The following is a 24,072-nucleotide window of genomic DNA, read 5'->3' as shown; positions in this document are numbered from 1 at the left end:
TTTTCCTTTCTTCATCTTCCATCTTTTCTATGACATGAGATTTATTCACATTAGATACACCATTTCATTTTCATTGTTTTCTTTTCTTGCTACCTGATCCAATTATTTATTCAGGGCTCATCTGATGAATTGGTTTACATTCTTTTTTTGCTACCTGATTCAATTATTTATTCAGGGCTCACCTGAAGAATTTATTAACAAGAACAGAGAAGCCCTTGAAAGCGAATATGTTAGCTCTAATCTGCACCATTGGATAGATTTGGTATTTGGTTACAAGCAGCGTGGAAAACCTGCTGTGGAGGTACCTATGTGATAATTCAAACATTTTTTCAAAGTCTCCCGAACATTTTGTATTGCTTGATACAACTCTTTTACAAATGAACTTATCTCTGAAAATATTATTGAAAATTTGAAATGCAGGCAGCAAATATTTTTTATTACTTAACCTATGAAGGTGCTGTTGACCTGGAGACCATGGAAGATGATTTGCAAAGGTCAGCTATTGAAGACCAAATTGCAAATTTTGGCCAGACACCAATTCAGATTTTCCGTAAAAAACACCCAAGAAGAGGGCCACCTATTCCAATTGCACATCCCTTGCGCTTCGCACCTAGTTCTATTAACTTGACATCGATTGTTTGTAGTACAAGTCAAACACGGTCGGCTGCATTATATGTTCGGACTGTGGACTCCAATGTCGTTCTTGTAAACCAGGGTCTCACCTTGTCAGTTAAGATGTGGTTGACAACCTCACTGCAATCTGGTGGAAATTTTACCTTCTCTGGCTCCCAGGTTGGGATTTTGTTCTATTGTTTATTATTATGTTTGATTTGATTTTTTCTGGTAAGCATATTCTTACTGCTTACTAAATTAACATGTACAGGATCCTTCATTTGGCGTTGGTTCTGATATTCTCTCTCCTCGTAAAATTGGGAGTCCTTCAGTTGAAAATTTTGAACCTGGAGGACAATGCTTTGCAACCATGCAAACACCATCTGAGAATTTTTTGATCTCATGTGGCAATTGGGAAAATAGCTTTCAGGTTATATCGTTATATGATGGCAGAATGGTACAAAGCATCAGACAGCATAAGGATGTGGTCAGTTGTGTTGCAGGTATGTTTAACTAGAAGCCGAAATTATGGCCTTTATGGCACATGCATGTGAAGAATAAAGACAAAGTTTGCTTCAGCCTATTTAAATTGAATTAATGAAATACAGCATAGATGGCCAAGTGAAATGATTTTTTTCTCCGAGGGCCATGTGTTGGTTTGTTACTGTGATATCTGGGTTATGTTACCTTTTCTATCACACAATGCTCATTTAGTCTTAATATGTTGTGGTTGGTTTTTTAAGCAAGTGAATCAAGGCTTGTGTCCTAATGTCATGCATGTTTTTTTTGGGGACTATGAACTGTGGTAACCAATTGGGTGCTCAAATTTCAATGCATTAATATTTAATGAATAACAACTCCACTGATTTTTCCTCCTGCTTTGGGCGAGGTTTTATTTTTGGCTTTTTAATTCTGGTACAGTTCTTCATAATGCTTTCTAAGATGTTACATTTATAATGTTGCAGTGACATCTGATGGAAGCTTCCTTGCAACTGGAAGTTATGACACTACAATTATGGTGTGGGAAGTCTTTCGAGGTAGAACCCAAGAAAAGAGACCTCGTAATACACAGACAGAACTACCACGAAAAGATTATGTCATTGTTCAAACTCCTTTTCGTATTCTCTGTGGGCACGATGATATAATTACATGCTTGTATATCAGCGTGGAGCTTGACATAGTGATCAGTGGATCAAAAGATGGAACTTGTGTTTTTCATACCCTGCAGAGTGGAAGATATGTAAGATCCTTGCGCCATCCATCTGGATGTGCATTGTCAAAGCTCGTCGCTTCTCGACATGGACTGATTGTGTTTTATGCTGATGATGATCTGAGTTTGCATCTTTATTCAATTAATGGTAAACATCTTGCTTCTTCTGAATCCAATGGTCGCCTCAACTGTGTTGAGTTGAGTCGGTGTGGTGAATTTTTGGTTTGTGCCGGTGACCAAGGGCAAATAGTTGTACGCTCTATGAATTCACTCGAGGTCATAAAGAAATATGATGGTGTAGGAAAGATTATAACATCTCTAACGGTGACTCCAGAAGAATGCTTCTTAGCTGGAACAAAAGATGGAACCATTCTTGTATATTCTATAGAAAATACTCAACTTCGCAAAGCTACTGTTCCTCGAAATTCAAAATCCAAACCGTCTTCAACAGGATAAATTAACCATTTGGGATGGAAATCATTTATTTTCAATGGCAAGCAAGGATTTGGGAGGTGAATCAAGGTATGCACTGTAGCCATTTTCCTGCAAGTTCACTTCTGGAATTTCGGTCACTTTATAAATGCCTTTATTTGGGAAATATAGACGTAATAATTGTGATTGTTTTTTCTTCTTTAGTACTGTATTCGCTATTCATTGTACTGGTTTAACATGTTATTTTTTATCCAGTAAGATGCACATTAATCTTTATTTGAACATAAACCAAAACAACCAAACATATATTGGCATATGGTAACAATTTTCCATATTCCCTCATGGCTGGATGGAAATTCTAGTAACGTGTTGAACAGTCTGTTGGTTTATTACTGTCCTCAAAAGCTTAAGCTGCCAAACTGTGGACCAGGACAATTGTTTTCTATCCACCCCGAGTTCTTTGAACACAATTAAGGCCATGGAATTTTTGCCTGTTTGCTGTACTAAAAATTAAGACTCATTTCGCACCTAAGAAAAACACTAAACTTTTATGTAGCTGCTTGTACGTCCGTGTGCATATGCGTGTGTGCGCGCTGATATCTGATGATAATTCTTGAATTCGTCAACGTCTTAAAATTATGAAATGTGACAGCTGGATATGTTTTGTGTTGGTTGATACAACTCGTGACCCCGGTAACTGTGTGATTGTGTGTGGCTGTTGTGGTTGCTTTATTTCAGATAAAAATCATGTGGTTGGAAGTATCCGTAATGAGAATTGGGATTATTGCAGTATTTGCTTGTGTTTCCGTTAGATTTGGCTGTAATTATATCTATTCATGAACTAATTGTATATTACCTCTTATGATATTAAGCGCGTGTATGTGGGGTGTGTGTGTTGTCAGATTTTCACAAAAGTGGTGGTTGAAGTGCTCGTAATTACAGTTGAAGTTGTGGTATTTGTTTGTGTGCCTTTAGATTTTGATTATCTTCTCAACCTTCAATACAGGAGTCTGTAAAATATCTCAGAATATTGAGCCATGTCATCGCATGCCAGGCCTCAGACTCATTTTGATTTTGGTTTCATCTCCTTGATGTTTTGGCGTGTCAAGACAATGAACGGGATTACATGCAGTTGCGCAAGAATTGCATGAACATTTTGTTTGAAGCCTGTTCAAGCTCCGGTTATTTTAATGTAACACATTCAGAGCTCGAAAACTTGGTGAGGTGAATTTTTCTGCAACGTTTCAAAATAAGGTAAAATACTGGCTTCTTAAAACTTATAGCCCTTCATTGCCACCCTGTGGGGTGTCAACACATACCTGTACTATATGTTCTTGGTAGGTTAGATTTCAAATATTGTGTATTAACCAGTGGCAGGCCAACTCTTATTTTTCCTTTCCCAAATAGCTAGCGTTAATCCTCCGAACTTTGTATAGACGGGTTGCAATGCCTTTTATTTTGTCTAAAGCAATGAAACCCCCTTTTTTCTTTCCTGTGTAGCATATTTAGTTTGCATAAATTATCTGAAGTTACGGGTATTTTAGTAGTTACGGTTTTCCATAGGTGGGCTGCGATGCTTTTTTTGTAGTAACGCTTATGTGTGGGGTATTCGTTAACATTCGCTCTCAGCAGATAAGGTTTTTCCAATTTGTGGTTGTTTCGCTTGCGAATACGCTCTATCTGTACAGAATGATGTTCTAATACGAGTGTGCTCGTGAACATATTGGTAAATAGAGCTCCCACAAGCTGCTCTGATTTGTATTGACACGCACAGGTACGAAACTTATGTGCTTGCGGTTGATTCTAAACCTTTGTTTCCAAAATTCTGATGCATTTTCCCTTCTTTAACTTGCATTGTGGACTTTTGCAAACAATTGTCCACCGTTTTTCGGATGGCTTTCATGTATAATTCCAGTGATAATTTTCTTTCGAATGTCGGAACAAGTTTCATATTATTTCAGAAGTACACATTTTTGTTGCAATTTGTGACATAAACTTGCCTGGTAAAGTTATTCTGTAACCCTCGGTGGCCTATTCTCCTCGAGAAAACATATGAATTCATCCACTATTCGATTGTTCTTATTTCTGTCTCTAGACAAATCCTTCATTTCCTTAGCCCTAGTCCATAACGATTCACCCGAGTCGTCCACCACTGCCAACCTTACAAACTCAGCCACCGAGTCACGAGTAAACGACCCGTCTCGCTCGTTCCTAGGTATTTCCACCCCGAGCCCCTTTCCATTCCCCAATCGAGCATTAAGCCCTTGGTCGTTCACCATCGGAAAAAACATCAAAACCCGTCCGAACACGAGCCCTACGATCATTGAGTTCCAACCGCAGTGAGTCAAGAATCCCCCCACCGAGTCATGACTCAGTATGCGCACTTGCGGAGCCCACCCCAAGTGTACCACACCTCGACCCTTGACTCGTTCCACAAACCCTGGAGGAAGCATCTCCGACACTGATTGAGTCGACTCGGGCGGGTTTCTCAACACCCAAAAGAAGGGTCCCGAGTGCAATGTAAACCACCGAGTTGACTCGTTGCTTGTCCAACCACCCTTTAATGCCACCCCATGTTTCATCATATTCACTTGCCTCCTCTTCTATGTTTGGCGGTAGAAATCCAACCGGAACAACGGGTTTTACTTTTACCTCGCGGTAAAGCTCTCTCACCAAATTTAACCACTCGGGCTCAAACTCGTCAGAGCTTCTAACAAACACAACGTCGCTCTCCTCAATCGCAACCCCAAAACGCACCGTATCGTGAGTGCCCGACTCGTTCCCGCTTGATGCTTGCACCCACTTGGCAATCTCGTGGAGCCGATACGCCAAGTCGGACTCAAACGGGACCCACTTGGGGACCACCGTGAAATCCTCGGCCTTGGTCCTCCCATCCTGGCCGCTGATCAGAACCGACGGCGGGCCGAGGTAGGCCAGGCAGGCGGCGTTGACGCAGCAGAAGAAGGCGTGCGAGACGCCGAGCCTGGCGGCTATGGCGGGAAGCCAGTGAGGGGCATAGTCGTAAATAACCCAGTCGGGTCTTGAGGACTCCAGGAAAGCGGTCAGCGGGGTTTGTAGCATGTCGAAGGCCGTTTTGAGTAGTTGCTGCTTGTGGAAGGGGACGTCGTTTGGGAGGTTAGGGAGGCGGGGGAGAGGGAAGGAGACGAGGTTGACGAGGGAGGAGAGGTGGGAGGGTATTTTGGCAAGTCTGGAGAGGTTTCTTGGGGTGGAGACGAAGAAGACGGTGTGACCCTTTTGAGCTATGAGGGTGGAAATGTGGAAGAAGGGGATGAGGTGGCCCATGGCCAGCCATAGAAACACCACCACGTGAAGAGCAGCTCCTCCGCCTCCTCCTCCTTGGCCTCCACTCTGAGTGTTCTGGTTGTCCATGGAGATTGACCTGTGTCCACTCTGAGTGTTCTGGTTGTCCGTGGAGATTGATCAACACAGAGCAGAGGATAGGGGTGGAATATATGGACGGATTTAGAAAGAGTAAGCAAGTCTTGACCTTTTGTGCGTTGCCAACTCAAGTACAAGTAGTATTCAAAGTGGAAGTTTGAAAATTATTCTTACAAAAAGTCATTTGATTTACAGACCGATTAGTTATTTTAGTGTATCAAATAAATTAATTGTATAGGTAGTAAATAACATATTATTAATCATGAATCATCTATTTATTTGAAATAGTTGAATGACGAAATTGATCTTTATTTAAATTATTTTTTTGTTTGGATGATCTTCAAATGAAAATTAAGAAATTTAACAATAATTATAAAAAAAATTACAGTATTGATGTGTTATTTGCAAGTGAAGAAATGCAAGTCTTAATTTTATTTTCAGTATCTAAATGTAAGTTTTATTCATTTGTTGTATATTATCTTGCAATACCTACACCACTTGGACTTCTAAGTAGCTTTAGGAATCATTGAAATCATAAAGTTTAACCCTAATCTCAATGACAGGTAATATCATCACAGGACATGGGTAGGAGATTATATCTCCGCAATGTTACTCCAAGTTCTCATAATTTAGTTGTCCATTTTGAACCTAGATTTTGAGATCTCTAGTCAACTAGGTTGGATTTTCACTATACTACTCTAAGTATAAGCTTTTACCCCATTCCCCTCGTTGATGCAACTTCCTCTAGTCAATCTTTTAATAATTGGTACCGCTAGGTTGACTACTTATACATTCTATATATATGGCCATCACAAAACCTATCAATGCATGGAAATAAATTTCGTTTGAGAGTAGTTGTTTTCCTACGTTAAGTCCTCCAGATGTATATTAGGACTTAATTACTAAGTAATTTGCCAACATTTGAGTAAATTTCCCCCACATAAGGTATTCAAGACCTTAAAAATATCATAGTAAGAGATAATATTTACCACTTTCTAGAAGCAAATTACTTTTTCATTCTTCTTAAGTTGACATAGTAAGAAATAATATTTACCACTTTCTAGAAGTAAATTACTTTTTCATTCTTCTTAAGTTGACATATAATCCAAAGTTTTTGGAAAAATGGCGCGCGCCTCTTTCCCTCATGCATTTGTTCGGCTTTGAAACAGTCATAGAGACAACTAAATTAAAATTGACACATGATAAAATATGTGAAATTGGTTTGTCAAACAAAGAGACAACTAAATAATTAATCTGTCAGCATGAATCATAATTCATATGTAAAATAGAAATACCAATCAATTCTACGGTAAGAATACGATTCATTAGATGAGCAAAAACAAAATATAGTCATGCAATTCAATATATGATCTCTTTGAATCTTCAAAGTAATGCATGCACATGAATAACCAAAGTTAAATGAACATGACATAATAAATTAGAAAAAACTTGAAAATATGGTCGAGGCAAATGTTACACATTATGTCCTTAAGACAAAGTATTTACGCCACACTATATTGTGCTCATGGTTGATCGGCGTTTGTCTCCCAGCATACGACGACCACGTCTTTGCAATATTAGCAATCCAAATCACAAGGCTGTAATGAACCATGATTGTGTTAAGTACTCTTTCATATAGACTCAATATATAGGATGCTACAAAACTCTCTAACAATGGTGTACTATGTGTATTATTGAAAAACACTAAGAAGATCACCTTATTTTTATATATGTTGATCATGTTTGCAACTACATTTTAGGAGACATATGTGATGATATAGAGCTTGAATAAAATCATTAATTGACATGCATGTCGTACATGTAAAAAGTACGATTTTAGTCATATTTATACATATGTTCATGCATGGCATATATATAACCTACATTAAATCCCTTTGATTAAGTAGTACTTGCATGATAAAATTAATCCTAGAGTACATCTCAAACAATTTAATTAAAGGAAAACTAACGAAAAGTTAAAAAAAAAAAATTAATTTTAATGAAAAATGACAAATAAAGGTGCAATGAATAGTACCAGAAAAATGTAAAAATGTGGTTTTTCGTTAAAAGTGAATAATACCAAGAGTGTTTCGTTAAAACTCTCTTTAATTAATGATCCACCAAACAATTTGATGCAACATAATCCACGAAACAATTTGAGTTAATGATCCAGGCCAAACAATTTAATAATGATGTCCATGTAACTTTTGAGTAAGATCCACCAAACAATTTAAATGCAGCTTAATTATGGAGTAGGCATCCATGCATATACAAACAGATAGAATTTTATATGCATGTAGTTAAACTAGCTAGATAATCTCAAGATCATACACTTGCTTTCACTAGTTAGTTTAGGTATATGTTAATAAAAGTGTAATGGTATTAGATTAACTATTTTAAACTCGTTATTTTAAGGAGAGAATTCCGGCCGTGGGGTATGGGCTGATTAGTAAATTTTAGGTTCAATGCATATAGAATATTATGGAAATTGAGAATGTAAAAGTTTTTTGGTGACTGTCGGGGTTTTCCTATTTATAGAAATTGAGATGTCTGTTTGGAAAGTATGTGACTATTTATAAGAAGTTAAAATTTATGTGCCTTTCTTACAAAAATTCTGATGTAGTTTCCTTTCTTTAACTTGCATCATGGACTCTTGCAAACAATTGTTCACCCTTTTTCGGATGGCTTTCATGTATAATTCCAGCTATACTTTTCTTTTGAACGTCGGAACAAGTTTCATATTATTTCAAAAGGACACATTTTTGTTGCAATTTGTGACATAAACTTGCCTAGTAAAGTTATTCTGTAACCCTCGGTGGCCTATTCTCCTCGAGAAAACATATGAATTCATCCACCATCCGACTGTTCTTGTTTCTATCTCCAAACAAATCCTTCATTTCCTTGGCCCTAGTCCTTAACGATTCACCCGAGTCATCCACCATTGCCAACCTTACAAGCTCAGCCACCGAGTAACCCGCAAACGACCCGTCTCGCTCGTTCCTAGGTATTTCCACCCCGAGCCCCTTCCCATTCCCCAATCGAGCATTAAGCCCTTGGTCGTTAACCATCGGAAAAAACATCAAAACCCGCCCGAACACGAGCCCTTCGATCATTGAGTTCCAACCGCAGTGAGTCAAGAATCCCCCCACCGAGTCATGACTCAGTATGCGCACTTGCGGAGCCCACCCCAAGTGTACCACTCCTCGACCCTTGACTCGTTCCACAAATCCAGGAGGAAGCATCCCCGACACTGACTGAGTCGACTCGGGCGGGTTTCTCAACACCCAAAAGAAGGGTTCCCCGGATAGCTCCAACCCGAGAGCCAACTCGTTGAGTTCCTCCTGACTCAGTGTCGCCTCGGTCCCCAGCGCAACGTATACAACTGAGTTGACTCGTTGCTTGTCCAACCACTCTTTAATGCCACCCCATGCTTCATCAAATTCACCAATTGCCTCCTCTTCTATGTTTGGCGGTAAAAATCCGACCGGAACAACGGGTTTTACTTTTACCTCGCGGTAAAGTTGTCTCATCAAATTTAACCACTCGGGCTCCAACTCCTCAGAGCTTCTAATAAACACAACGTCGCTCTGCTCAATCGTAACCCCAAAACGCACCGTATCGGGAGTGACCGACTCGTCTTCGCTTGATCTTTCCACCCACTTGGCAATCTCGTGGAGCCGATACACCATGTCGAACTCGAACGGGACCCACTTGGGGACCACCGTGAAATCCTCGGCCTTGGTCCTCCCATCCTTGCCGCTGACTAGAAGGGACGGCGGGCCGATGTAGGACATGCAGGCGGCGTTGAAGCAGCAGAAGAAGGCGCGTGAGATGCCGAGCCTGGCGGCGGTGGCGGGAAGCCAGTGAGGGGTATAGTCGTAAATAACCCAGTCGGGTCTTGAGGACTCGAGGAAAGCGGTCAACAGGGGTTGGAGCATGTCGAAGGCCGTTTTGAGTAGTTGCTGCTTGTGGAAGGGGACGTCGGCGGATGATTCGGCGTCGTTTGGGAGGTTAGGAAGGCGGGAGAGAGGGAGGGAGACGAGGTTGATGAGGGAGGAGAGGTGGGAGGGTATTCTGGGAAGTCTGGAGAGGTTTCTTGGGGTGGAAACGAAGGAGACGGGGTGACCCTTTTGAGCTATGAGGGTGGAAAGGTGGAAGAAGGGGATGATGTGGCCCATGGCCAGCCATGGAAACACCACCACGTGAAGAGCAGCTCCTCCGCCTCCTACTCCTTTGCCTCCACTCTGAGTGTTCTGGTTGTCCATGGAGATTGACCAAGGGAAGGATGGATATATATCAATTGGTACGGCTTGAGCAAGAGGAATCAAGTTGTATATTTGTTTGATACGCAGGTCTTGGCTTTTTGTGTGTTTGCCAACTCAAGTAGGAGAGAGAAACTTCTCAGATTTTTAACAAATCGGTGTGTCGGAAATATGATCCGATAAATCTATCCGTTAAATCAAGTTTATCCTTCACGGTAAGGAATAAATGGGAAGCTAGATTCACATGGGCATCCGTTTTCATGGGAGGAGGAGAATCTCGATTCTTCGCAGACACTTGCCTCCTTGAGATTTTTATTTTTATTTTTATTTTTATTTGATGGTTTGTCTATTTTCTTCCCCATCAGCTCCACCGTTTTTTCCTTATCGTTTCCTTTTTTTATTGTGAATATTTATTTCAGAAAACCACCGTCACCTCCAGTCAATCGTTCCCATTTTTTGTTATGAACAATTATTAAAAATGGTTTTTGATGCGATGCGGTAGAGACATGGATCGTTGATAATAAAACTGGTCGTAGCTCCGGTAGTGGAGGATGATTCTCCAGAGACCGATAAGAAAGAAGTAGAACCTCGCTTCACGTCTCAACAGACCAAATTAATCAGTAGTCACAAACAGGAGTTGAAAATCAGAGTGCGATAACGACCATACGAACAAGCTACGATGATTAAACAAACTACAACAATTATTTGATCAATGAAAAAACAAAAGCCAAGGTGGCTACAAAACTCTAAGAAGTTATATTGTGTGTGACTTGTTTGTCATATATACAAGCCCTACTTAAAAGGAACTGAATTTAAGAAACCCTAACTCGGATTGCTAAACTCAAATCCTAAACTAACGACCAAAATTTAAATATTAGAATAAACTTAAATACTAATATTTTCCAAGTGACACTCTGGCTCTTGAGAAATTTTTTATTGTGATCGGAATACGGGTACATGGTACACAACGCGTTTTTATATAAGTGGTGGAAACTTTTATTTTTTAAGTTAACTTTTTAATACATATATCCTACTATTTATAAAATAATATATGATGTACTACTTCATATTCTAATCATCCTAAACAATCTCTCTTGTACACCAACGTCACGTATGCTACGGTGTCTCATGCATGCAACGAATATTGTCAAATAAACAATTTAATTCACGTTAAATCCAGAAAAGCATCTAATAACAAATCTAAACAAGATATTAGATATAATAGTTGTTTAAACTCACAACATCAAGGAGTTGTGAGAACATAAATCTTATCTCTATTAATTAATAAAACACTCATTGTCAATTAAAATCCCATAAAATTACCAGTTTAACCCTCTAATTAAAACAGAACATTAATAAGAAATATGAGGTAGAAATGTAATTTCACATAACTAAATTTTGCTGTTTTTTTTTTCAAAACCTCACCTACATGTAATCCTAACATATCTCTAAAAAAAATTAAAAAAATATAAAATTTCCCACTCCCACATTGTCTATCACTCTCTTCCTCTCTCCTTCTATTTCAAAAACAAAAATATAAAAAAAATTTACACACTTTGTGCGTGCCCATATGCTAGAAGGGAGTGGACAAACCATGTAAAAGACGTAGCCGGATTTGCTACCATGTTAGTCGACCGGCTAATTTTCTCTTGCGACCGGTTAATCAAAATTTCCGACCACAATGTTATTGTCCAACAATGATTTTCAAAAAAACATATTAAGTAATTAATTTTCTATAAGTTCTCTAATTTTGTTCTGTATGCATGTACAAACAGTAAACTCACACAACGAAACTTTATTAAAAATGAAAATGTTGCACATATTGTTTTTTTTTTTTTTTTTGAGTCACTGTTGAATAGTGAGTTTTAATTTTCCAGCGATTAGAAAATTTTCGACCACAATGAAGGTGGTCGGCGACAATTTCTGTGATTGGCACCAATGGCATGTGGGTAATATGCCATAGGGACACAAATATAAATGTTGCTATGCTTATAAGTGTATTTGCTCACAATTGGTGGCTTCATCCGAACAGAATGAGGAGATTGGTAATCTTCCTTTTAAGTTTGTACTTCTCCTTAAAACTTATATAAAAAATGGTATACAAAAAATTAGGGGCAGTAATGTAATATGCACTAACCAAATTTTTTTTTTATTTTCCTTACCCACATATCATCATAGCTTATCTCTAATTTTTTTTTTAAAAAAAAAAAAAAAAGATATAAGCCTCTCTCTACTCCCATATTTTATCTCTCACTCACTCCCTATCTCTTTCACATTTCTTTCCAACATATCTCCCAAATTTTTCCACACAAAAAAATAATAAAAGCAAACAGTATAGGCCCAAGGCAAGACACGACTGTTAGCATTTTCTCTTCCAAGATTTTAAGTCTATGAATGATATAATTCTAAAGTTTGTTGAATCCGATCACTTCTCAAACCTTGAGAGGGCTGACTGAACATGATCTCCTGAAGAGAACCTACTCAACTTTTTATGCCTCAATTGTCCTGCGAAACAATATAGGCCTCAGAACTTTACTAAGTTCGTGGATTTGATTTCAGCTTTATTGTTCGCTGAAAAGAACAACCAACTCTTGATGAAACATCATCAAGCTCACCCCACTCACTCGAATGCAATTCGTTTCCTTAAAGCAAATGCAAGCAAGGCCCAAACTGCCATTTTAGGCTTTGGAGACGCGGCATGAATTCTAAACCCAAGCCCGCACTCCAAGCGGGACAAAAATAAGGCCAGTCCAAGGATTTAAGAATTAGGGCCAAAGCCCACACAAATTAAGAGAAGAGTTAGCCCACAAATGCTCTCTCCCTGCCAAGCCCACGAAGCCCAGTAGTGAAAGGGCATACGTCGTAATTATCAACATCAAACAGGGGGACTTCTCGTTGTACCGGCCATACCTGTTGTGCCCACACTTCCTCTCTCTCTCTCTCTCTCTCTCTCTCTCTCGCTCTCTCTCTTCCCCAAAACCCCAACACTTTACTGAAGCCAGCGATTGTACCGGCCATACCTGTTGTGCCCACACACTCTCTCTCTCTCTCTCTCTCTCTCTCGCCCTCTCTCTTCCCCAAAACCCCAACACTTTACTGAAGCCAGCGATTTGATTTTGCGCTAGGGTTAGGGTTAGGTTTTCACACATTGATCGGTTCCTCTGTGTAATGCTTGAACGACCATCGATCCGATTCGTGAGCATCCTTCAATGTCAATGTACGGACACTCGCAGGACATGACCATGCCCAACCCGATCCCCGCCTGTGACGACGACGATACCGGCGCCGCCGATTCCATCGACAACGCCCACATTCAATACGATTCCCATACGCTCGAGGACGGCGGCATCGTCGTCGTTGAGGACGTTAGCTCCGACGGCGTCTACGTTCAGGGCGGCTCCGCTGGCTCCGAATTGCGTGGTCAGCCTTACGACGGCTCCAGCCAGCTCACGCTTTCGTTTCGCGGCCAGGTCTTTGTTTTTGACGCGGTTACGCCCGAAAAGGTAAGAACTTTATTCGAATTTGATTGGTCATTTAAGGTTTTTTAGAGCTTGTGAATGATGATGTTCTGTAATTTACAACAAAATGTTGGTTGCTGAAAAATAGAGCTCTGTAATACGAAAAGTTTGAATATTTATTAAATTAGGCAAAAAAATTGATTCATTGAGCAACACCATGCTAGTATGATTATAGTTAAATTTCTTCAGTTACTATTTTTTTTTTGTGCATTTTGATGTTGTTTGAAGGTTCAAGCGGTGTTATTACTGTTGGGAGGAAATGAATTATCGCCTAGCGCTCAAGGGACGGAGTTGGCATCTCAGAATCCGAGGGTATCTCATTAGACTGGAAAATTTTTGCATCCTATTCGTATGTGAATATATTATAATGGTGTGTTTTCTTGTACTCCATATTATGTAGGCTACAGAAGATTTTCCCCGATGTAGTCAACCTCACAGAGCAGCGTCATTATTTAGGTTTCGGCAAAAGAGAAAAGAGCGATGCTTTGACAAAAAAGTGAGATATGGTGTTCGTCAGGAAGTAGCACTCAGGTTCGTTTTTTTTATTAAGAAAGAAAAGTTGCAGCAGGTGGTGTAGTCTATATAATATGCTTCTGCTCAAATTCCTTTGGTATAATGTATGAATTGATTGGATGTGCTTATTGAATTGCAATCAGGTGGTGTAGTCTATATAATTGTGTGCCTGTTAAATTGAAAAAGTAGAGATTCTTTTCTGTTACCTTGTTCATTGGTCTACTGTGATGTTAAGTGTTTGCAGTTTAGTGTAAATCAAACAACCTTTTTTGGGGGTTAAGATAGCCGTGTACCTGTGCTGTCTATGCCGATAGAGTTGTGTTGTAATGAATTAGGCTTCCTTTTATAAGTTTAATTGTCTACAGTTTCAACAATAATATTACATATCTTTTCAAAACCAAGTTGATTACAGATTTATGGATTAACAATTCAGGTCCAGAATAGTGATTTAAAAATTGGCATTAGGACTCTGCCATAGTGTATAATCCCACATAGGGATCTTGATTCTTTACTTAATTGTTGGCATAGTTCACGCTTTTAACCTTTTACGTCATTCTACTACACTCATGACTCATGTGAGTAATCTGTACATAATGTTTGAGCAATATTATCTCAAATATCTTGTTACACAAAGCTAGCTTTCTATTTATAAGTAGGGCTCTACCAATTAATGTCACATGGTGAGATTTTTCATACTTATGTGGACCAATTATATGGAGCACATTATTATGACAATAAGCTAATTTAATCCAGAAAAGGAGAGAATGCCTCAATTAGTCCATGAAAAAAAAAAACCATACACAAAATATATCTCCTGTATTGTACAGGTTCATTTAATACGCTTGTACACAATTGGTCCAAGGAAAAAAGCAGGATATGATGAGCATCGTACATTCTGTTGATTTCTCGTCTGTTGCTTATTATTGTTATAGATCTACTTTCTTTTGTTTCATTATGCTACATTCTTTGTTTAAGTTTTACATTAAATGTTTGATTCATGTATATAAATCAGGATGCAACGAAACAAGGGGCAATTTTCTTCCTCGAAAAAGTCAGATGGAGATGGTAACTGGTCTAATGGCCAGGAGTCGGGGCAGGAAGATACCCATGCAGAAACCTTGTGAGTCTGTGCAATATTGTAGAGTTTCGTAATCTTAAGGGAACAAAAGAAAATAAGAATTTGGTGGATGGGTTTTTTATATTTTGTGTAGTATATTTTTGTTTCCTATTTCTAAAGGCGTATTATATTTGTTTTTATCATTCTTATACTTTATGCGTCTTACCTGTGACTAACTATTCTTGCACCTCTTATGATTTGCATGTTTTACCCGTCCAGCTGCAAGCATTGTGGAATAAGTTCAAAGTCCACACCAATGATGCGGCGCGGCCCATCTGGTCCGAGGTCTCTGTGCAATGCTTGTGGGCTTTTTTGGGCAAACAGGGTCAGTATCTTCTCTAGCGATGAATTAATCACTTCATTTCTTTTATTGCAACAATATTATGGTCTCTTTCCTTCTTTATGGATCCTTTGCCCTCTTCCAGCCACATATTTACTTGATAAAAATTAATATTGTATTTAATCTTGACTTGTTTGTGCTCCATGAATCACTAACAAAAGTTTAGAGGTCTGAAGGGTTGACCTCTGAAAAACTCCAAGTCTCCAACTAAGCCTATAGGAGACTCTTAAGTTCAGAGTTGTCGTCTGTTAAATAGGAATATTACATGGAAATTTCTTGATTTAGTCATTCTTCAAACGTGATAGCATGAACTGGTAATGCCTGTCTAAAATAAAAAAAAAAAAAAAAAAAAAAATCAAGAATAAATATATGTTGGGACTTGGGAGAGGTGATAAAGAATAAAGGGTGATAACATGGATTTGTGTGGTTTTAACACCATTTGATGTATTTGCTCTATTTGTGGCTATGAGCAAGTAAAATTTTTTTACATCATAAAATATTCAAAGGTGTTATTTTATATTTAATTTACATTTTAGCTCCCAATTTTAAGATTGATAGTTTTTCTCGACCTTGAATTCATTAGACGTAGATTTCAAGAGAATATACACTACAGGCATTCTTTGTGCATTACCTGTAAATCCGCCATATAAGCGAACCTAGTATTTTTGCACCGGAGATCCACGCTTCATACAATTTACATCAAATTTTTGCAGGGTTCTATGAGGGAACTTTCCAAGAGAAGCCATGATGTCAAACGAACTGAGCAGGTGTGTGTTCCATCTTCCATGTCTCTGAGTACATTACATCAAACAAATTGGTATTGCTATGTGTAGAATGAGTTTTCCATTATCTCTGCTCAATTCTGTGCCCTTCTTTTATGTATATTAAAAACAGGGAGGTGAATCTGATACTAAAGATTTGGACAGCGTAACTGCTATCGATGCACACAACAATCTTGTTCCCTTCTCTAATGGTGATAACTCGGCCTTAGTTGCTGAAAACTAGGTTTCGTTAAAATGCCAACGTTGTCTCCGGCATCATTCAAGTAGGCTTTCCCAGAATTTTCATTCGGCTTGTCCGATCGTAATGTACAGCTATAATAGTGCCGTGATCAATACAAGAAGTAATCTATTTTTTTTCATGTTGATTTTGTTTGTTGAGTTTTGATACTGACTCTCCTTGACACCAGCTGAGAGGATACAAAACCTACCTAAACCATTTCACTATTTAATATTTTAGTACATTTTGCATCATTAATGTGTAATTGCTTATATGACCTGTAAGAGGTCTTAGATTTGATTTTGTCAAAAGCGAATTCGAATCAAATTGTTATGGTTAGATGGTAGTCTACTCATCCATCCAAAGGGCCAAAAGGCAATGTATGCTAGAAAATTGATCAATCGTGAGGCAATAGATTGAGCCTAAGTACTGTATTGCTATTTTTCCCTATGCCTAAAAAATAAGTAAATTGAATGGTGTATTTTGGATTTTGGAGCTTGCTTTATGACAATACTACATTTCTCATCTATGCCATATAGTACTACAGTTTAATGACATTTTTTTTCAATTGTAAGTGAGAAGTTTGAGGTTCGAATATCATAGGATGGTCAGTTCAACACCCATTTATTCTCCTGCGCCTTAATGTGAGTATATTGTTATATCAAAAATATTTGGTCTCTAGGTCAGTTGGAAGTTTTTTGTGAAGGGGGATTTTGCTGAATTATGATAAATAAATTATGATGGTTAAATTAAAATCTTGGTAGAAAATGGGAAGCAATTTGTGACAATTGCGCTCTCTATTTCTTAGGAAAATTTTGATAATTTTCATTGTTGTTATTAAGAAATTTTCATTATTATCGTTTAAACTAATGGGCAAAAAAATAAATTGATTGTGAATTCGTTGTTTTTGAGCTTAAAACTTTTCACTTGTTACTGAAGAAACATACTATTACGTTGTACTAGTATTAAGTGATGAATTATTAGTTAGTTTTGTAATTTTATGCTCTAACAACCATATATTCCTAAAAGTGTGTGGACAGATCATAATTGCAAGTACAACATTATCCTTTTTGGATCAAATGGCCATGACCATGATGGCCAACCTAGTCCATTCCTTATAAGGACACCACACCAGTCCCCCAACTCTGCATTTTTCCCTAAATAATCCACGCCACTTTCCAAACCCAATCACTAACCGCATGCCTACCATCACGAGCCGTTGGATTACATTCCCGACACCCATCAACTGCATCTGGGTCCCGCCAGCTGTTTCCTCATTCACCACCCCCTCCCCCACCAGAAAGCACCCGCATGTGGCCATGGACCCCACCCCATATCCATCCAAGCAAGCAAAACTTAATACTAACTCTCGCGCAACACTAGATACTTACCCTACACCAAAATATAAACCGAGTGGTGCTATTCCGCTTATTTTTTAGTCATGATCAAATTTATTGAAGAAGATCGAAAGACGTAAGTTAGCGTAGATGTGTGAAGGACATATTTGAGTTCGTTGATAGCACCACCATATGCACGAAAAGATAGTACTATACCTCTTATCTAAATTAAGTCATTATATCATGCCAATATTATGCTGTTTTAAAATTATAGTCAGAATCATTTGTTCTCTTTATCATAGTATAGTATGAAGATTTTTTTTTACAAATTTACTTTAAAGATGATTTAGTCATCTAAGTATTAAATAAATTGTCAATTATCATAACAAGTAACATTTCGTAACCAGTTATTAATTTATGTAATTCACACGGACGACTAAGTGGTGTCCCAATCAAATGAATTTTTTAAGCAAATTCTTAGATGATAAAGAAAATGATAATATTATGGAGATCAAAATTTTTAATTCGAATTTGTAAAGCAAATAATGTGGTTGTAGACGATTGACCTATTAACTAAATATCAATGAACGTATTTATTTTTTAATAATGACATATTATTTAGTTTAAAATTTTAATATCTTTAATATTATCTGAAGAAAAAATAGTTTAGTTATGACATTAAAATGATTTCACATCGGTATGCAACTTCATTCCACTAAGACAATTACTACTCAGGTTATCGAAATAAAAAGTGTACCACACAAAAATTGTGAAAGAGAATATAAAAGTAGGAAAATATGAATTTCGGCTTTTTGAATATTTTATTTTTTAGGAAAATAATTTATTACCCATTCGCGGGTCACAAAGGAAACACAGAGGCACGCCCTGCAAATCTTAGCTATTTTTTTTTTCGGCTTCTCGTTGATTTTTGGAAGCTTCTTCTTCTTCATCGAGCTCAGAAAATTTCCTGCTTTATTAGCTAGTATCAGGGTTTGGGGTTAGGGTTTGTTTCAGAAAATTGTTACACTGTTACCTTGCGACGGAGGCTATGGGTTTTCCGGTGGAACTGGTTTAGGGTTTTGAATTCGGAGAAGGCGGTGGGGCTGAGCGTTAGGGTTTGGTGAAGGGGATATTGGATGGCAGCCGTCAATCCACAGCCTCTGGAAGCTGGACCATTTGAGGAGCACGGGAGCGGTCCAATACAGGTAGAAGACGATGACGGTGACTACGAAGATGGTGGTGATGATGGTATGGAGGACATGGAAGAGGTGCATGTGAACCCCGTCAGCGTTGCGGAGCGTGGAGGAGGAGGAGGAGGAGGAGGTGTGGTCATGGCGTCCAGGACTAGCGAGCTCACTCTGTCCTTTGAAGGCGAGGTCTATGTCTTCCCTGCTGTTACACCCGAGAAGGTCTCTCTCTCATCTTCGTTTTGAGCATTTTTATTGTAGCAAGAACCAATTTTTCTTTCTTCCCAAATATTCATATTGTGCTTGCGCCACCGTGCTGTGCTGAATTTTTAGTAATTGAGTTTTGTATGTTTCCGCGTAATTGCAAAGATACAAATTCATTTCTGTTCCGACTGAAAATTAAAAAGGAAAGAACGAAACTTGGATTGGGTTGGAGGGATACGAGTTTATGGGACTTGAAGTTTTGATGTTTGTGATAAAATTTAAAATTTGATTACGATTCGGTTTCTACACTTATTGTTTTTCCTTAAGATTAAGACCCTTAGAATAGGCGTGCTGTTTAGTTTTATCAAATTGGTATTATGGGTATGAAATGAATATGGAAATTATCGTACGCATGGATTCCCCTGTGACGAGGTTTTTAAACAAATGTTCTGGAAGAAGAATGAAAGTATGCTTTCATGAATCTCTCTAAACCAATATGAAGCAACAAGTTATTGGCAGGAAAATATAGTGTGGTTGTATGAAATATGAACTTCTATTCCATCACTTGGATCACTATAAGTAGCGAATAGATATGGTAATCCCTTCAACTAGTTGAAGCCAAGTAAGTCTTTGTCTGTTTCTGTTCTCTCTAAGTTGACCTGTTAAATTTACAGCCATCTGTTTACTAAATTTACAATAAAATGCGTTTGCTGGTTTGGATTATGCCCATTTTGAAAGAAGGCTCAGATTTAGGATTCCATATAACAGGTGCAAGCAGTGCTCTTGCTGTTGGGAGGACGTGATGTACCAACTGGTGTGCCCACAGTGGAAGTGTCTTACAATCAGAATCCAAGGGTAATTCATATGTTGACATTAATGAGACCAATTTCAATGCATCTTCTGTGCTTATGTTCACATGTTGCCTTCCACAATCTCTAGGGTGTGGGTGACACCCCAAAGCGTTCAAATCTTTCGCGAAGAATAGCTTCCCTGGTAAGGTTTCGTGAAAAGCGGAAGGAGAGATGTTTTGACAAGAAAATTAGGTACACTGTGCGTAAAGAGGTTGCACAGAGGTAAGACGAATTGAGGACGCTTCTTTCTTTCTGTCCCTTTTTCTTGTAACTACTAACTAGTGCTTTTGGGTTCAACTAATTTCGTACGGGATGGGGGATTTGTTTGAAAAGAGAATCATTTATTGTTGAATCATAGATTAAAATTTCATGTGGCAATGCCTAGTAAATTATAATATTTTATGCATATATTTTCAGTTGCATCAACAGTTCTTACATTCTGAATGCATTTTGATCTTTACTTTAGTTACTTGAAACCATTGATATGTGTATCTTTCCATTATAGCATTCTCTTGATGTTCTGTCTCCTTAGAGATGGTTCTTGAACATAATCGATATTTTATGCACTGAATAATAGCCTAGGTAACTATTACTTTTTGGGTTTGAGTCAATCTGAATTCTTTAACTGATTTATTTCAAATCAGTTTGGTTGAACATTGAGTAGATGTTTGCCTTTTTGTTTAAGCAAGTAGTAATTTGGAAATTATTTCACTGTTTTTAGCATAACTGTTAAGTTTCTCTGATCCAGTTTTGCAATGAACATATACCCTTCCTAACCCAGAACTCGGCTCTCCTCGCACCAAAGCGTCAAAGTATCGTAAAAGATGTATGGTGCAATCACCTCTCAAACCTAAATGGTAGTGCTGCCACAAAACCACACCCCCTGGCGCGCATAAATGAAGCTGTATATTTAAATAGTAGACCAAGGGTCTGAGACAACTGTAACCAAGGCTTCCTGCCTAACACTTGGATGACTTCCCTCCCAATGGTGTGACGAGAAATAAACTTGCTTTATAGTCCACAAATCCATTCATAAGATTAAACCAAGTAAACTAAGCATCCGGCAATCTAATCTCTTTTGTTTTCCTATTAAATTTACCATAATCATGCATAATCCCCCGATGCAATTTTTGGAGACGAACTTGTGTTAAAATTAACCCCTACCCACACACCCCCTGAGATTAAGGAGCAAGTACAAAGTCAACACCACAAAGATAACGATATGGAGTCAATAAAATGGTGATCATTCTTTGGTGGTGCTGTATTGGATTGTATGTAAGAAGAAAAAATAGTTTTTTTGCGGATAAGGTGGATTGGATTGCTTTTGGATAAATACAGATAAACACACACACACACACACACACACACACACACACATTTTTTGCTTCGTCTTTATGTCTTTGTTTAAGCATCTAGTTGCAATTCATCTTAATTCTAGGGAAATTTGTGCTTTTGCTTGTGGAGTGTAGATCTGATTATGCTGATTTTGATGTTAGTTATGTATTCAAAATTTGTTTGCATTAACATGACAACTGGGAAGATAGGATATTCATTATTCATGCATTTCACAAATTAATAATATTTTTGTTTACATCTTCCATGGTCCTATGGTGTTAAGACGTGTCATTCTTTCTGTTATTCTTATTGTTTTGCTAGGATGCTTCGGAAGAATGGACAGTTTGCATCGTTAAAACAAACGTCAGGTACTTCTAGTTTGGATACGACTCAGAGTTGTCTTCAAGATGGCACTCCTCAACCAGAAACTGTGTGAGTTCCAAGCTAATTCTGTTCTTTTGATTTCCTCTGTTGAATGATGTGTAATTATGGTCTAAGTTTTCCATTTGATAATGTTGTGTTCAACGCTTTGTCCTGTTTCTGCTGTGTTTTTTCAGCATACGGAGATGTCAACATTGTGGAGTTAGTGAAAATAATACTCCTGCAATGCGCCGTGGACCTGCTGGGCCAAGAACTTTATGTAATGCATGTGGTCTTATGTGGGCGAATAAGGTTGGTTTATTCTACTTTTTTGTACTGTACAAATATTACATTTTTGACATACAAAGTCGAGACCACAGACCCTCTTTCTCTCACTCTCAATGTATCTCAGATTGATCTTTATTGTCATTATTGCTATGATCACAAATATCTGTTACTGTCTTTTAAGCAACTTTCATTTTCTTCACCACTTTATTGATTGTACAGGGAACATTGAGAGATCTCAGCAAGGGTGGAAGGAACCTTACCATGGACAATATAGAACCTGTATGTGCAACATTTAAGAATATGGGTTTTTCTTCTATTTTAGAAGTAGAGTTGATTTTCAAGTGGCTGCTAAATGTTTTATTTCTTCTCCTCTATGTTGTAAGTTGGCTGATAGTTCATGTAAAGAAATCCAGCCTCTATACACTGTTTACTCCCTAGTATTTTTTCATTCTTGTGTTTGTGTTGCTACGATTAACATGACCAATCCTTTGCAATAACAAAAATGACCTTTGCAGGGAACACCGACTGAAGTCAAGCCTTCAGTTGTTGAAGGAGAATTCTCCAGAAACCAGGATGAGCGTGTATGATTTTTCTCTCCTATTACCATTATCTTCTGCATGAAGTATGAGCTGCTAAGCTCATTCTATTATGCCTAATAATCATGGTGTACGCAGGGCATTCTTGATGGTCTTTCAAAAAACGTTACTGAAGGATCCAATGATGCTTCTGTTAACCCGGATGACGAGGAATGCATTGCATTTAAGGTTCTAGCTCTTCTATATTTATTTCTGTATTTTTTTTGTTATGTATTGTGAAAGTTAACTACCAAATGCTTATGTTATGCATACTTAGCACAGTTTTATAGCACATTCCATGATTAATAGAAGACTACGGAGCACTTGGTCTTTTGTTGACGGACATGGATAACCTTGGACCACAAATATTCAAACCATTTTCTGAGCATTCGAATTTGCATAATGCACATTTCAGTTAGACTTGAAGATATCAATGAGCATGTGGAAATTTTCATAGATGTCTCTGTATATTGAATTCTAAGTTGCCATCCATCTTCCATGAATTGATACCTAAATATTTTATGTTTATTTGCTCTGCTCGCTATTACCGTATAGGAGGAGCATTGATATTTTCTGGCCAGAAAACTTTTGGTGTTGGTCAACAATATACACGTAGCTTGTTGAAATAACTAACCAGATAACTCCATGGATCCTCAGTTATTGTGTTTAATCAGAACAACCTGCAAACATGTGTTTATTTTGTGTTGTGATGTAATTCCATGCTGTAGGATTTGCATGAAACCGCTGAAGATCTTACTAACAGTTATCCGATGGGGATTGTTTCCTCAGCGAATGATGAGCAGGTATGATAATATGGATATGTTTTAATCTGTGCTAATATTCTTGTTCCGCTAAACAACCAAGAAATTGAACATTATACCCTAAATGTATTTTGGTCCTGGTCTATCTGTCATTCCACTATTGCAGAACAAAATGAGGCCTCTTTAATGTACAATATCTTATGTTGAAGTTTTGGTGTCTGCAGGAGCCTCTGGCTGAGCTCGCAAATCCTGCGGATACAGATTTAGACATCACTACTAATTTTGATTAGAAGGTGATGATTTGTTAGCCAATTGATGCCAGGATGCCGCATCAGTTCCTCTCGTGACCTTCTGCAACATACAGATGAAAGTTTTTGAACTTCATAAGTAGAGTCATTTTAGGGAGTTTACGAGTTAATCTGCAAAGAACCCCGGGATCTTCTGATTGCAATGATCTTGTGAATGGAGGCACATTGCTACTTTTAGATGACGATAGATAAACCGGTGGTGGTTGAAAATTTGATGTTTATATTTTTTCTTGTGTACAAGAGTTGGAAGTAGAGATGTGGGTTGAGTGTGTTAAGCATATTCTAATATTATTTGTAATTTATTTAGGTCTCTTCTAGTTTACTGAAATGTTGGGCTGTTGTGATCATCACATAAACTTACACCCAACTGATGAATGGTAGGCTCAGTTTATTTTTGTATCTTAATTATACACAAGGTTGTCAGATAAGCTTTTTTATTTCTGATCATCAAATTGAATAAATCA

At 38.0% G+C, this 24,072-nt stretch overlaps 4 protein-coding genes and 1 pseudogene across 7 annotated transcripts in view; 3 read left to right on the top strand and 2 right to left on the bottom strand.

The window, feature by feature from the left end:
• The window catches only part of LOC137718363 (BEACH domain-containing protein B), a 32,053-nt gene extending 28,311 nt beyond the window's left edge, over window positions 1-3,742 (top strand). For all 4 annotated transcript variants that reach the window (XM_068457898.2, XM_088698159.1, XM_068457899.2 and 1 more), the window contains 5 exons: window positions 176-301; window positions 421-792; window positions 884-1,115; window positions 1,578-2,344; window positions 3,261-3,742. In XM_068457898.2, coding sequence (XP_068313999.2) covers window positions 176-301; window positions 421-792; window positions 884-1,115; window positions 1,578-2,278 — 1,431 coding nt within the window. In that variant the 3' untranslated portion in view covers window positions 2,279-2,344; window positions 3,261-3,742. The remainder of the gene's footprint in view (window positions 1-175; window positions 302-420; window positions 793-883; window positions 1,116-1,577; window positions 2,345-3,260) is intronic.
• A 433-nt stretch (window positions 3,743-4,175) lies between these two features.
• LOC137718364 (UDP-glycosyltransferase 91C1 pseudogene) lies at window positions 4,176-5,738 on the bottom strand (annotated as a pseudogene).
• Window positions 5,739-8,225: 2,487 nt separating this feature from the next.
• LOC137718572 (UDP-glycosyltransferase 91C1-like) lies at window positions 8,226-10,245 on the bottom strand. The gene has a single exon (XM_088698187.1). It carries the CDS (start codon window positions 9,916-9,918, stop codon window positions 8,452-8,454), a length of 1,467 nt encoding a protein of 488 aa, XP_088554313.1. The 5' UTR covers window positions 9,919-10,245; the 3' UTR covers window positions 8,226-8,451.
• Window positions 10,246-12,816: 2,571 nt separating this feature from the next.
• Window positions 12,817-16,544, top strand: LOC137717809 (GATA transcription factor 25). The gene is made up of 7 exons (XM_068457294.2): window positions 12,817-13,418; window positions 13,662-13,745; window positions 13,834-13,964; window positions 14,959-15,066; window positions 15,283-15,388; window positions 16,117-16,170; window positions 16,298-16,544. The coding sequence occupies exons 1-7, from the start codon at window positions 13,125-13,127 to the stop codon at window positions 16,406-16,408; spliced, it is 888 nt and encodes a 295-aa protein (XP_068313395.2). The 5' UTR covers window positions 12,817-13,124; the 3' UTR covers window positions 16,409-16,544.
• A 2,009-nt stretch (window positions 16,545-18,553) lies between these two features.
• LOC137718449 (GATA transcription factor 24) lies at window positions 18,554-24,013 on the top strand. The gene is made up of 10 exons (XM_068458004.2): window positions 18,554-19,148; window positions 19,899-19,985; window positions 20,070-20,203; window positions 21,638-21,748; window positions 21,874-21,988; window positions 22,184-22,243; window positions 22,480-22,545; window positions 22,639-22,728; window positions 23,268-23,342; window positions 23,525-24,013. Exons 1-10 carry the CDS (start codon window positions 18,876-18,878, stop codon window positions 23,588-23,590), a joined length of 1,077 nt encoding a protein of 358 aa, XP_068314105.2. The 5' UTR covers window positions 18,554-18,875; the 3' UTR covers window positions 23,591-24,013.
• The last annotated feature ends 59 nt before the right edge of the window (window positions 24,014-24,072 follow it).

Source organism: Pyrus communis, chromosome 8, assembly GCF_041283825.1.
Source record: "Pyrus communis isolate YQ-2024b chromosome 8, ASM4128382v1, whole genome shotgun sequence".
Classification (NCBI taxonomy): Eukaryota; Viridiplantae; Streptophyta; class Magnoliopsida; order Rosales; family Rosaceae; genus Pyrus; species Pyrus communis.
The sequence above is the reverse complement of the archived record's forward strand: the minus strand, read 5'-3'. Positions and strand labels throughout refer to the sequence as shown.

Bases quoted from the DNA above. Each gene is read 5' to 3' on its own strand.
- LOC137718572 (XM_088698187.1), bottom strand. From the start codon at position 9,918: ATGGACAACCAGAACACTCAGAGTGGAGGCAAAGGAGTAGGAGGCGGA.
- LOC137717809 (XM_068457294.2), top strand. From the start codon at position 13,125: ATGTCAATGTACGGACACTCGCAGGACATGACCATGCCCAACCCGATC. The intron at 13,419-13,661 runs GTAAGAACTTTA...TGTTGTTTGAAG, and splicing joins ACGCGGTTACGCCCGAAAAG to GTTCAAGCGGTGTTATTACT. The intron at 16,171-16,297 runs GTGTGTGTTCCA...TATTAAAAACAG, and splicing joins ATGTCAAACGAACTGAGCAG to GGAGGTGAATCTGATACTAA.
- LOC137718449 (XM_068458004.2), top strand. From the start codon at position 18,876: ATGGCAGCCGTCAATCCACAGCCTCTGGAAGCTGGACCATTTGAGGAG. The intron at 20,204-21,637 runs GTAAGACGAATT...TTGTTTTGCTAG, and splicing joins CGTAAAGAGGTTGCACAGAG to GATGCTTCGGAAGAATGGAC. The intron at 23,343-23,524 runs GTATGATAATAT...TGGTGTCTGCAG, and splicing joins CCTCAGCGAATGATGAGCAG to GAGCCTCTGGCTGAGCTCGC.